The 12999-nt window shown below is 36.2% G+C and overlaps 1 protein-coding gene across 1 annotated transcript in view; it reads left to right on the forward strand.

Annotated features, from left to right (window-relative positions):
- The window catches only part of LOC113523756 (uncharacterized), a 507872-nt gene that overhangs the window by 36490 nt on the left and 458383 nt on the right, over window positions 1–12999 (forward strand). The window contains exons 9-11 of the mRNA XM_053235375.1: window positions 4455–4631; window positions 4905–5081; window positions 6270–6443. Of these exons, the coding sequence (XP_053091350.1) occupies window positions 4455–4631; window positions 4905–5081; window positions 6270–6443 (528 nt within the window). The remainder of the gene's footprint in view (window positions 1–4454; window positions 4632–4904; window positions 5082–6269; window positions 6444–12999) is intronic.

Genomic DNA, 12999 nt, shown 5'->3' on the forward strand with positions numbered 1-12999 from the left:
TAGGACACCTGATTCTGATCATTTGGATGGGTGACCGAATACTTTTGGTAATATAGTGTAATTTTATATAATTAGGTTAATAATTATGTTAATTATGACATAAAAAGATCAAAAGATACAGACACGTGGACTTATAAATTTTTGTGCTGCAAATAATATTTTCAGACTCATTTGAAACTGACCTGTGACATCCTGTGACATGACATTCATCTGAGTTTCCATAATCTCATGGATGTAACACTCACAGATGAAGGGTAACACTTTATAATAACTGCACTCTATGAATCATTAGGTAAGCATGAGTAAATGGTGAGTTCATCCTTTATAAAGCCTTGTCCCAACATTAATAAGCAGTTTATAAATACAGCTATAAATGCCTTGCTCTTGATTTATAAGCGCGTCTATTACAAAGGAGATTAAAGGCTCAGTTATCCTTCTAACAAAAAAATAAATAAATAAATAAATAAACACAACACAGAGGGATACAGAACTCAGAAATATTTATTTCAAGATGCAATAAAATGAAACTGTACAACTGTACACTTCATTTTTTTTCTGTGAAATTGCGGAGGTTTATTTTTCATTTTTTATCAAGTGTACAGCTGTACAGTTTCATTTTTTGCATCTTGAAAAATATTTCTGTGTTCTGTATCCCTCTGTGTTGTGTTTAACTTTTCTGTTTGGAAGATAAATGATCCTTTAAATTTGCTTTGTAAATGCTTTACAAGGTATAAATAGTCCTCACTTTAGATGAGCTCACAAAAATAGATGGTTGGCAACTACTAAATGTTTTATAACAACCTGATTTAATCATGAATTACAGCAGGAATATGTGTCAATAAAGCAGTTATTAACACACTGAGCAACTATTATCATGTGTCTAAATAATAAGATTTATATATGTACATTTTAAATAGTTTATTAATCATTTACTTACACTTTCTTAATGATCTTATCAACCACTGACAACTCCTAAATGACTGGTTTGTAAATAACGTAATAATTTAGAAATGATAAATTGACCGTTAATAAAGTATGAAAATAAAATTATTAAACATTATAGATATGCTCAAGAACAAAACATTTATAGCTGTATTTATAAACTGCTTACTAATGCCTATTAATGTTGGAACAATGCTTTATAAAAGATGAAGTGACTATTTACTAATGTTTAACTAATGACTCATAGTGTGAGTTATTATAAAGTGTTACTAATGCATTAACTAACATGAACTAACAATCAACAATATATTTTCACAGCATTTATTAATGTTTGTTGATGTTAGTTAATCAAAATGTTCATGTTAATTCACAGTGCATTAACTAATGTTAACAGATAAAATTTTAAATTTTAATAATGTTTAAGTTTTGAATATTAACTAACATTAATAAATGCTATATAATTATTGTACATGTTAATTAATATAGTTAATGTTAATAACTGAAGCCTTATTGTAAAGTGTTACTAAAGTTTTCTATATTGTTCTGTGTGCGTGTTTCACAGTCTTGATGGTTTGGATTAACCCTTTAAGTGCTGTATCCCTTAAAACCAGACTGCCAGAGGGTTACTGTAAATGCATGTGCCCGCTGGGCACAGTTTTCCTGATGCCACCTGGGTGGCGTTTGCACTAATGGCTTGGGAACGCCATCGCTGCTTGCAGCTATATTTTATCTTGCTCTTTAGACTCTGCTTTGTGTATTGTTTACCCTTTTACACTGTCTAGTTAATGCCTGTGTGCTGATCACCTGACCTCTTCCTTGTTCAGTGTGTGAAGTATTGATTAGCCCTTGGATTTAGTTCCCCTATTTGTATTTAATAAAAGCCACTTGCACTTGCGTCCATCTGCCTCCATAACACCAGCAATGTTTCACCTCCTGCTTCAGATCATATCATAGTACTGAAATAGCATTTTATTAAAGTAGTAAATGATCTGAGATTAAATGCTGAAGCAGATGGTGTGTTGGTACTTGTGCTTTTAGTGCTTTTAGATTTTACTGCTGCATTTACACTATAGATCACATCACACTTCTTGAACAGGTTGAGAATAGTTGGTCTTTCTGGGACTGTCTTAAACTGGTTTTCTACATATTTAACTGGAAGACAATAATTTGTTATTCTAGATGAACATCAGATAAGTGTGATATTCTCTGTGTTGTACCACGAGGCTCTGTATTGGCCTAGCTTTTCTATTCTTTATTTTTATATTTTATATTCTTATATTCCACTTTTATAGACCTAGTATATGTTGCTGCTAGGTCAGATTATTAAGAAGCATGGAGTCAGTTTGCATAGCTATGCAGATGATCCACAGTTCTACATATCTGTAAGGCCAGATATAACTAATGCTGATGAGCTTGTAACCTGTTTGTTCAGCATTGTTGGCTAAACTAATCATGATTTTTCAAAACTAAAAAAAGACAGAAATGCTTGAACTGAATTTAGAAATCTTGGTGTAATTCTGGATTCTGATTTATCTTTTAAACCACAAATTAATAACATTACTAAAACTGCATTCTATAATTTATGGAATATAGCACGGGTCAGACTTTATGTCCAGTTACAAGATGCCAAGAAATTGATCCATGATTAGTTTCTTCTCACCTTAATATTGTAATGCATTTCTCACAGGACGTCCTACTGCTACAGTAATCTCTTAATGCTATAGCGCCTGTTTTTTTCATTGACAAATTGTGTGTTAATATCATCTAGTGGGTGAAGCAGTTTTTGTTTTTATGCACCAAATATCTGGAAGACGTTAACAGTAAACATTCATCAGGCTCCTTCTATCTTTGATTTTAAAACCAGCTAAAACATTTTCCCACTTTTACCAGCTTTTAACTCACTTTTATTAGTTTCTTACTTTCACTGGCATGTTACTTTTATATTATTTTAATATTATTTTAATTCTTGAAGTCTATTCTATTTTTACACTGTTTATAAAATATTTATATTTTACATTGTTATTATTTTCTTCCTTTTGTGCCTGCTGCTATTTATTTCACTATTATTAAGCAACAGTTCGTTCTGATCCACTAATTTGATTGGATAAGCGGCGATCCAAGATCACTGATATTTAATATAACAGCACAGGTACATTTCACTGTGTGTATCACTCCGCTTGTCTGTGTTCACTACATAAAACTCTAATTCTAGCACAGAGACATTCAGAGGAAAGCAGAGCGTCAACGAGAGGAAAGAGCGGACCAGTATAGAGAAGGCAGTCACTGATGCTAGCTTGTAGAAGAGATGTGAGAGTAACAGTGTACAGTACACCGTGAGAGACATTCAAGTAGCAAGTGAATGTGACGAGGGCCTTAGTTGGGAAAAGTGGTAAATGTGAGGAAATGAGGCCTGGGAATCATATACTGAGAGGGTTGAACTGTACTGCGATGCCAACAACATGGAGGAGAAAAAGAAAGTCTCTACACTTCTCAGTTTAATGGGTGCTAAAATATACAGTCTTCTATGCAGTATAGTTCCCCCTGAGCAAGCAAGATGTTTGACGAAATTGTTGACATTTTACAAAATCACTTGAGTCCAAAACCGCTAGTAATAGCTGAGAGATTTAGATTCCACAAATGGAACGAGTCAAAGCATGAAAGCATTTCCAAATACACTGCAGAATTGCATCAACTTTCGCAATACTGTGACTTTGGAGATGGACTTTCTGATGCAGTAAGAGTCAGGCTTGTATGTGGCATGCATAATCAAAGCACTCAAAAGAGGCTACTGTCAGAAAGAGACCTAACCCTTGAATGGGCACTGACCACTGCAATATCAATGGAGACACCAGGAAAGGATGCGTCAGAGTTACAGATAAAGAGTTTAGAATGTGAAACTCACAAAATGTCTTATTGCAAAAAGCCAGAAATGGTGTCGATGTGGCAAATCATCCCATGATGCCATCAATCATCCCAAGGCCACATAGAGAGGGTGTGCAAAACAGACCAAAACACAACCAAAAAGAAAACTCACACAGAGACAAAAGTTCCAGACATGAAGCTAAACAGGTTCACAACGTAACTGTTGTTACAAAATGCTTCCCAAATGCTTATAAATCTCATACTGTGGACATGTCACTGACAAAAACGGCTTATATTAGTCACAATAAAAAACTGAAATAGTGATGAATAATGATGATGAATAGTGAATAACAGAATAATGGACTGCCATCTTTGTTGTCTTTTCTATAGAAGTCTACATACACACACATGCCGGTGTAGCATATACGATTTATTTTTTATTTGCCTCTGTAGGCCACAGTTTTGAACTTGGACTCCAAAAATTCACATATGGTTAAAGTGCACATTCTCAGAGTTTAATCAGTGGTATTTTTATACATTTATGGTTTACCATGTAGGTATTACAGCACTTTTTCACATTTCCCCATTATATGTGTTTCCTTTTGTGTTTGAGAGGTCAGTGTTCTGATATATCATCATTTCTATCCCAGGCTGCGTTGGTGTAATCTCACAGAGGAAAGCTGTAGAGCTCTGTCCTCAGTTCTCAGCTCAAACTCCTCCAGTCTGAGAGAACTGGACCTGAGTTACAATAATAACCTGCAGGATTCAGGAGTGAAGCTGCTCTCTGCTGGACTGGAGAATCCACACTGTACACTGGAGAAACTGAGGTCAGATCATCACTTTCACACTGTGGATCCTGCATTTGTGTCATATGGCTGTTTTAGATCAATAAAATGTTGTCTGTCCTGGAGCACAATTTTAATAGAGCAGCAATAACTGCTATAGTTTTCCAGATTCAAAAATAACAAACAGTGAAATAGACGTGTAACCATCTGGATTTACTTCTGGCTTTAATACACACACTTCATGGGCTGTGAAGCATTTTTTTTTTTGTGTATGTGTGTGTGTGTGTTGATCTATAAATGTTGATCTCTCTACAGGCTGGTAGGCTGCAGTATTACAGGTGAAGGTTGTGCTGCTGTGGTTTCAGCTCTGAAGTCAAACACCTCATCACACCTGAGAAAACTGAATCTGAACAACAATGAACCAGGAGAATCAGGAGTGAAGCTGCTCTCTGATCTACTGAAGGATCCACACTGTAAACTGGAGACACTACAGTGAGTTACTGACTGAAACACACACACACACACACACACACACACACACACACAATAAGAGTGATTTGGTGGTTTAACGTCTCTTTATACACTTCAGAGGAGATTCTGATTCTTAATGTGTTTGTACAGTAATAAGAAATAAAAACACTGTTCTGCATTTGGGTTCTCTCTCGGAAAAGAGTGGGAGAGAGCTTGCCCCTGGTGAAGGAGATTAAGTATTTTGGGATTTTATTCCTGTGTGATCAAAAAAGTGTTAGATTGTGAAACGGTGATTAGATTAACACCAGTGTTACAGTCACTGTACTGGTCTGTGGGAGTGAAGCAGGAGCTCAGTATGTGGACAAAACTCTCTGCTTACTATGTCTCTATCCTCAACTCTCATCTCTCTGCTTACAATCTACGTCTCTATCCTCACCTCTCATCTCTCTGCTTACAATCTACGTCTCTATCCTCACCTCTCATCTCTCTGCTTACTACGTCTCTATCCTCACCTCTCATCTCTCTGCTTACAATCTACGTCTCTATCCTCACCTCTCATCTCTCTGCTTACAATCTACGTCTCTATCCTCACCTCTCATCTCTCTGCTTACAATCTACATCTCTATCCTCACCGATCATCACAAGCTGTGAGTAGTGACTGTAGGAATACTCCAGTTGAGGTTGTTCAGGCAGCTGATGAGGGCGCCCCCTGGTGGCTTTATCAGGCATCAGTGTGTTTCTCCCAGAAACAATGTTCCAGCCTCCCAATTTTTACATCATTTGTGGTATTTATGGTTTTGTATTTTGTATAAATGAATCTATCTTTTCGTGTGTTTTGTGTATGAAAAATATTTTACTGATTATGTAGTTTAATCATTTCTGTTTGTTTTATAGTTTAATATGTGTATTTGGGGCTCTGCAATATAAATACTGTACTTTAACACACACACACACACACACACACACACAAAGAGGTACAGAAAATATTAACTTAAATTGTAGTTTTGATATTATGGGGACAAAATTTAGAGTCACACGCTTTAGATACAGATCTAAAAGTCCCTTTGTCCCAGACACACAAACACACATACGCACACTCATATACACACACAGTACATGCAAAATGATCTACATAAAAGGATAAATTATATTTGTGTATGTTTGTGTTTGAGATGTCAGTGTTCTAATATATCATCATTTCTCTCCCAGGCTGTGTGAGTGTAATCTCACAGAGGAAAGCTGTAGAGCTCTGTCCTCAGTTCTCAGCTCAAACTCCTCCAGTCTGAGAGAACTGGACCTGAGTATCAATAACCTGCAGGATTCAGGAGTGAAGCTGCTCTCTGCTGGACTGGAGAATCCACACTGTACACTGGAGACACTGAGGTCAGATCATCACTTTCACACTGTGGATCCTGCATTTGTGTCATATGGCTGTTTTAGATTAATAAAATGTTGTCTGTCCTGGAGCACAATTTTAATAGAGCAGCAATAACTGCTATCGTTTTCCAGATTCAAAAATAACAAACAGTGAAATAGACATACAACAATCTGGATTTACTTCTGGCTTTCATATACACACTTTATGGGCTGTGACGCATTTTGTGTGTGTGTGTGTGTGTGTGTGTGTGTTGATCTATAAATGTTGATCTCTCTACAGGTTGAAAGGCTGCAGTATTACAGGTGAAGGTTGTGCTGCTCTGGTTTCAGCTCTGAAGTCAAACACCTCATCACACCTGAGAGAACTGAATCTGAACGACAATGAACCAGGAGAATCAGGAGTGAAGCTGCTCTCTGATCTACTGAAGGATCCACACTGTAAACTGGAGAAACTACAGTGAGTTACTGACTAAAACACACACACACACACACACAATAAGAGTGATTTGGTGGTTTAACGTCTCTTTATACACTTCAGAGGAGATTCTGTATCTTAATGTGTTTGTACAGTAATAAGAAATAAAAACACTGTTCTGCATTTGGGTTCTCTCTCGGAAAAGAGTGGGATGCTTCTCACCAGGAAAAGAGTGGGAGAGAGGTTGGCCCTGGTGAAGGAGATTAAGTATTTTGGGATTTTATTCATGAATGATGAAAAAAGCTTTAGATTGACAAACGGTGATTAGATTAACACCAGTGTTACCGTCACTGTACTGGTCTGTGGGAGTGAAGCAGGAGCTCAGTATGTGGACAAAACTCTCTGCTTACTACGTCCCTATCCTCACCTCTCATCTCTCTGCTTACAATCTACGTCTCTATCCTCACCTCTCATCTCTCTGCTCACAATCTACGTCTCTATCCTCACCTCTCATCTCTCTGCTTACAATCTACGTCTCTATCCTCACCTCTCATCTCTCTGCTTACAATCTACGTCTCTATCCTCACCGATCATCACAAGCTGTGAGTAGTGACTGTAGGAATACTCCAGTTGAGGTTGTTCAGGCAGCTGATGACGGCGCCCCCTGGTGGCTTTATCAGGCAACTGTGTGTTTCTCCCAGAAACAATGATCCAGCCCCCCAATTTTTACATCATTTGTGGTATTTATGGTTTTGTATTTTGTATACCTGAATCTGTCTTTTTGTGTGTTGTGTGTATGAAAATGTTTTACTGATTATGTAGTTTAATCATTTCTGTTTGTTTTATAGTTTAATATGTGTATTTGGGGCTTTGCACTATAAATACTGTACTTTAAAATTACACACACACAGTGTTTACACTGATTTTTCTTGTGAGGAATCTGATGACTGATTCTGATAAACATATGATCAAATCTGATCGTTCTGCTCTTTTCTCTTTCTTTACAGATTTCAGCCACTTTAATTCTGATCTGATCTGAGTCTCACACACAGAGGATGATGAGGATAAACTCTTACAGTACAAAGTGTTTGAAAAACATGATCATTTAGTGATAATCAGATGGTGTACAACATGTCAGCACTTCTGCTTCTCTAGTTGTTTGTAAAAATGCACCAGCTGAGATAAATAAACTTTAACTGTACAGTAATTAATCTTTTCTTATTAACAGCAAAACAGAAACTGTTAATGCACTTATAATGTCATTTAATAGTTTTGTATATACAGTATATTCATGTTTTTCCATTTACATGTAGCAGAAGGAAACATTTATGTTTAAAACACATTATAAATATCTTGTAGTATCAGTTCAATGCAGTAATTTGGTCATTGCTCAAAGTTATACACTGTTTATACACTGAGTTAAAGTAATTTGTTTCCTACTGAAGTTGTTAGAAAATTAAGATTAGAAAAGTTTAATTTTGTTGACTATGTACATAATTATGTTTCAATTTATTAAATCGTGTGTTAATATTTTTAATTGTTTTAAATTTTTTTGGTGTGTGTACGTGTGGGTGTGTGTTTGTTTGCACCTCAGTCTGTATCCATGCTGTAATATAGTGCTGTGTTTGACTTAACTTGAATGGTGAGTGTCATTTTGGCCTGGAAAAAACATGCATACCTCCATGTTCATCTTTTGTTAGCAATAAGCTAGCCAGCTAACTCTGATGAGTGATGTATATTTACCTCCTCAACACAGCAAACTGTATAGTCAGTATTATAGAACATAATAACCCTCAAGGATTATTACAGAGAATCTACAAAGAATGTGCCATCATTAGCATAATGTTGAATAAATGCCTAAAATATAAAAATTATTAAAAAATATATTTAAAAAAATACCTGCTAAAGATAGACTTTAAGCTAGCTTATGAATAAACCTACAGGCTTTGCGCCAACAAAAACAATGTACAGTGTGAGGCGTCATGGCAACAACAAACACGGTGAACTTATTTCCCACAAAGGTTGTAGGTCATACATCACTAATGAGCCATAAATAATCTGCTTTCTTTTAACATTTTACACAATGAACAGTAAATGGCTCTGAGTCCATATAGGAGGCAGAACATGAAGACTTCATTTCTTGATTTTTAATAAGATCTGTAAGAGCATACAGTGTAGAACTGCACAAAAGTACTGCATACAACAGAACTGTGCAAAACAGAATACAAGAGATACAATACACTGTAAAAGCTCAAGTGCAATTAGAAAATTCTGTATGTATATTTTACATACATTTATTTTACAGCATCCTGATTTGAACTGGACGTTCTGTGTACAAAAGAACAATTTAAAACAGAATATGTGCACACTGTGCATGTTAAAGTAATACATATGTAAATGAAATATAACATTACTGCATTTTAGTACCAGACTACGCAATAATATCACCTAGAGCAAACTGGTTTTTACTGCAAAAAAGTGCATGAGAACTCTGATTTACAAAGCTTACTAATTTCACTTCTCCATCTAAAGGTCTTACAGGTTCACTTCAAAATCAAATGCCTTTGCTTTAGATCAAAAGAAATTTGGTTCCTTACAGTACCGTTTAAAAGACATTAAAATAAAGGATTAATTAAATGATTTCTGTTCATTTAAATGGACAGATTTCTGAAACATCTTGTGCAAAAGGTCAACCATGTAAAACCAAATTCAACAATTCTAAGAAGAATTCAAGTCTGTCAAACATCTGGTGTGAAAGTTCAACCATGCTGTTCAGCAACTCTGCCAAAAAATTCAAATAATTGTCAGACATCTGTTTCCAACTGCAGTATTGCCAAATAAAATCGCTGGCATGAAAATGTTTAAATTACAGCTGCAATCATTTGTTCTTTAGAGACTGCACTCTTGCAGTGCACTCACTTCCAAGGTTCACAAAGATTTTCTGGACGGCTTCAAAGGTGTACCTTAAGTCCTTGGGATACTCTATGTTAAGAGCATAAAGCAGACCAAAGAGGAGAATGAAGGCTTTTATGGAGTCTCCCAGATTGTCCATAACTACTTCCTCTTCCAATACGACTGCCACATTGACCACCGTGGAATTTGATCCTGAGTGAGCAGTGCAGTCATTTACCACTTCAAGGATTCCCATTTTCATGCCCTTTGTGCACGGCCCCAATGCATCAGTGTCCTATGAAACACAGTAAATAATGGACAACAGTCAACTATTTCATAAAGAAACTGAAACAACTGAACTGGGGTAAACCTTTGTAAGGTGTTTAGTTTAGGTTTGCAGCAGTAGTGCTTGTAAAAGTTCAAATAAAACTCAAAATAAATGACCAGAATGGTGTTTGAAATTGAAGCTGTCTCTCTCATGTACAAGGGAAGACCATGAAGAACAGTAGACCTCCTGTGTGAAATTACATCCATGGTCTGCCAAGAAACACAGGTTATGGAGTGTCAACAAGTGAGCCATGACACCATTTAGTTTTAAAAATTGTTTTACAGTTACAAAAAAACACACATAGTACAATATAATTCTACAGAGAATTACTGTAAGTAACAGACCTGGGCATCCAGTTTTTCAACAAGTTCTTCCAGTTGACTCTCCCCTACTTGTGTTGCTTTGGCTCTGTACATTTAAGAAAAATCACCCTAACAGCTAATGTGTAGCTTATTAGCTAGCATTACCACAACCAGACTTGTTTCCTTTTAGTAGTGCATCATCTTCAAATGAATCTGTACACAGCTACATTCGCTAACTTGCTAGCTACCACCAAAGTGTTAGTTATTTCACTGCCTACTGAAATTGCCAACTAGCTAGTGAACCGAAACAGATCCCTCGCTAATGATGTCCGTTAGAATGAACAGTCTACAACTCCTAACTTACTGATGGAATTTGGGACAAAAACTAGCGATCTACCACCAGAGGACTAAGAAGCACTATAAACTGGATGGAGATTGAAAAGCTTCTTTTAAGCGGTAAGTTAATATTATGTGTGTTTTCACCTTTCCTTTAAGCGTAATGTCGGAAGACTCCAGACAAGTAAAAATAAAAATCGCGCGGTAACGTCCGTAAGGCCGGAAGTGTCCTTCTGCGCATGCGTGGAAGAGTCATCATGCCCTGTGTTTTGCTCGGCGTTTGAACACTACAGAGGTGTGAACTCTACACAGGTCATTTCAATCAATGTTCTGCTGAGAAACTCCAGTTAAACACCTGCACAAAACTCCAGCACCATCTTCTCCTTTTGAGGCTGAAAGCTTTCCTCCACCGGAGCCTCTTCTCTCATCTGAGCTTCTCTGGCCTCGCTCTCGCATGAGAAAGACATGAATAAGAGTTAATACAACACAAACATTCAGCATAACAAATAGCTGCTTAACAATTAAAAAAACATATTGCCCTCTTCATTTCCTCTTACTTTTTAACACAAATTAAACAAATGTTCCTGCTAATATACACTAACACTGTTCCACTGCTGCTAATGCTTTCCCTTCTTTTACACTTTTATAACAGACTTAAAGAAGAATAAAAAAGAATAAAAGAATAAAATATCACAGCTCCTGTTTGCTGCATTCTTAAGCTTTCTTTTCTTTTCACTCTAAATGTTCTGTGTTGAAGATATTTAGCACTGAAACGGGATGATAAACGAACTAATGCATAAAAACATGCCAAAAAAACCCATAAAATCCTCCAGTTAAAGTGTTTCACCCTAAGAAACCATCATCACACGCTCATAGTGAGTGTTTATGACTTTAGTGTGTGAATTGTTTTGGTTAAATTTAGTCCTCTTATGGAATGGATTTTAAAAATCTACAGCAATCAGTTTGAAATTCTGCACTAGTGTGATTTTTTATGAGGAAGATGTGTACTGTTAATTGGTGTTCATTGATTAGAATATGTTCAATACGTTTTAAAAAGTTAATAATCTGATATTACGGTCCTACCAAGAACCAAGAGTTTAAAAACATACGCTGTGTTTATAAAACTTCTGAGGTTTACACTTGGGAATAACTTTCCAGTTGAACCAGTTGAATATACTTTATTAATGACTGATGATGTGACTTTCACTGGACGTTTTTTCACGTGGTTTCACGCGATTCGTCACGTGTGATCACGCGGCACCCTGCAGTCTCGCTTCTTAGAGTTTAAATTCATTTGTTGTGCTTCACACAACATCCACCAGGTGGCGCCTGGAACAACACACTGCAGCTCAACACACAGCACACTGACAACAATGCAATGTGTGTTCGCTTAGATTTAAGAGAAAATATTAGGTATGGTTTACATAAAAATATTACATTTATCATCATAACGGGATTTCACCGCTTATGCTAAACCTAATTTAAACCAGTTTCTGATTACAAGACTGAATTATGTAAAGTGAGTGTGATCAAGTCACATTGTACAGGTGCTATAACTATAGTGTTTAAATGAACAGGGCTGAAAGGTGTGGGGTAGAATAGTACAGCAGTAATGTGGCTGTTGTAGAAAGCCAGCAACCTGAGTTTGATCCTCAGCTCAGGTGAGAGTGTGGGTTCAATGAGCTTTTTTTCAGTGTAGAAAGTCATTTCGTGTGTGAATGTGTAAATATGAATATTCTTCCTCAAAGTAGCATTGAATGAACTCCATTTTCTCCTTTCTTGCCAATGGAAACTTTTGTTCTTTTCTTAGATTTAAAGTTTCAGTATTGAAAAAACTGGTTTAAAGTGAACACAGAAGTCCACAGGCCAGATCAGACTGCTCTTGGCAATGATTAGTCTTGAATCGGTCTTTAAATATGCCTAGGCTTATAGATTATTACATTATATATTTAACAGAGAATTAACATCATTCTCTGATAGGGTCTGATAATTTGTTAACTGCACGTTTAATGTCATGATTTCCAGAAAACAGAAAATATTCACAATAAAATATGAATAAAAAATACCCTAATAACGGACACAAATATTTAGTAATACAGACATTGGAAAATCCATTTCCACGTGACTGCATGAGTGTAATGCAGAGGATCATTATTTTATGTGGTTTGTAAACACACACTTCGTTGTGCTCTCTGCAGGTGTTCATGAGATAATGTGTACATAAATATTACTCAGTTCAGTGCTGATTAACAGCTGTGAGATATAAAGTCGCAGTTGCAGAGTTGCCAA

This window comes from Pangasianodon hypophthalmus, chromosome 1, assembly GCF_027358585.1.
Source record: "Pangasianodon hypophthalmus isolate fPanHyp1 chromosome 1, fPanHyp1.pri, whole genome shotgun sequence".
Classification (NCBI taxonomy): Eukaryota; Metazoa; Chordata; class Actinopteri; order Siluriformes; family Pangasiidae; genus Pangasianodon; species Pangasianodon hypophthalmus.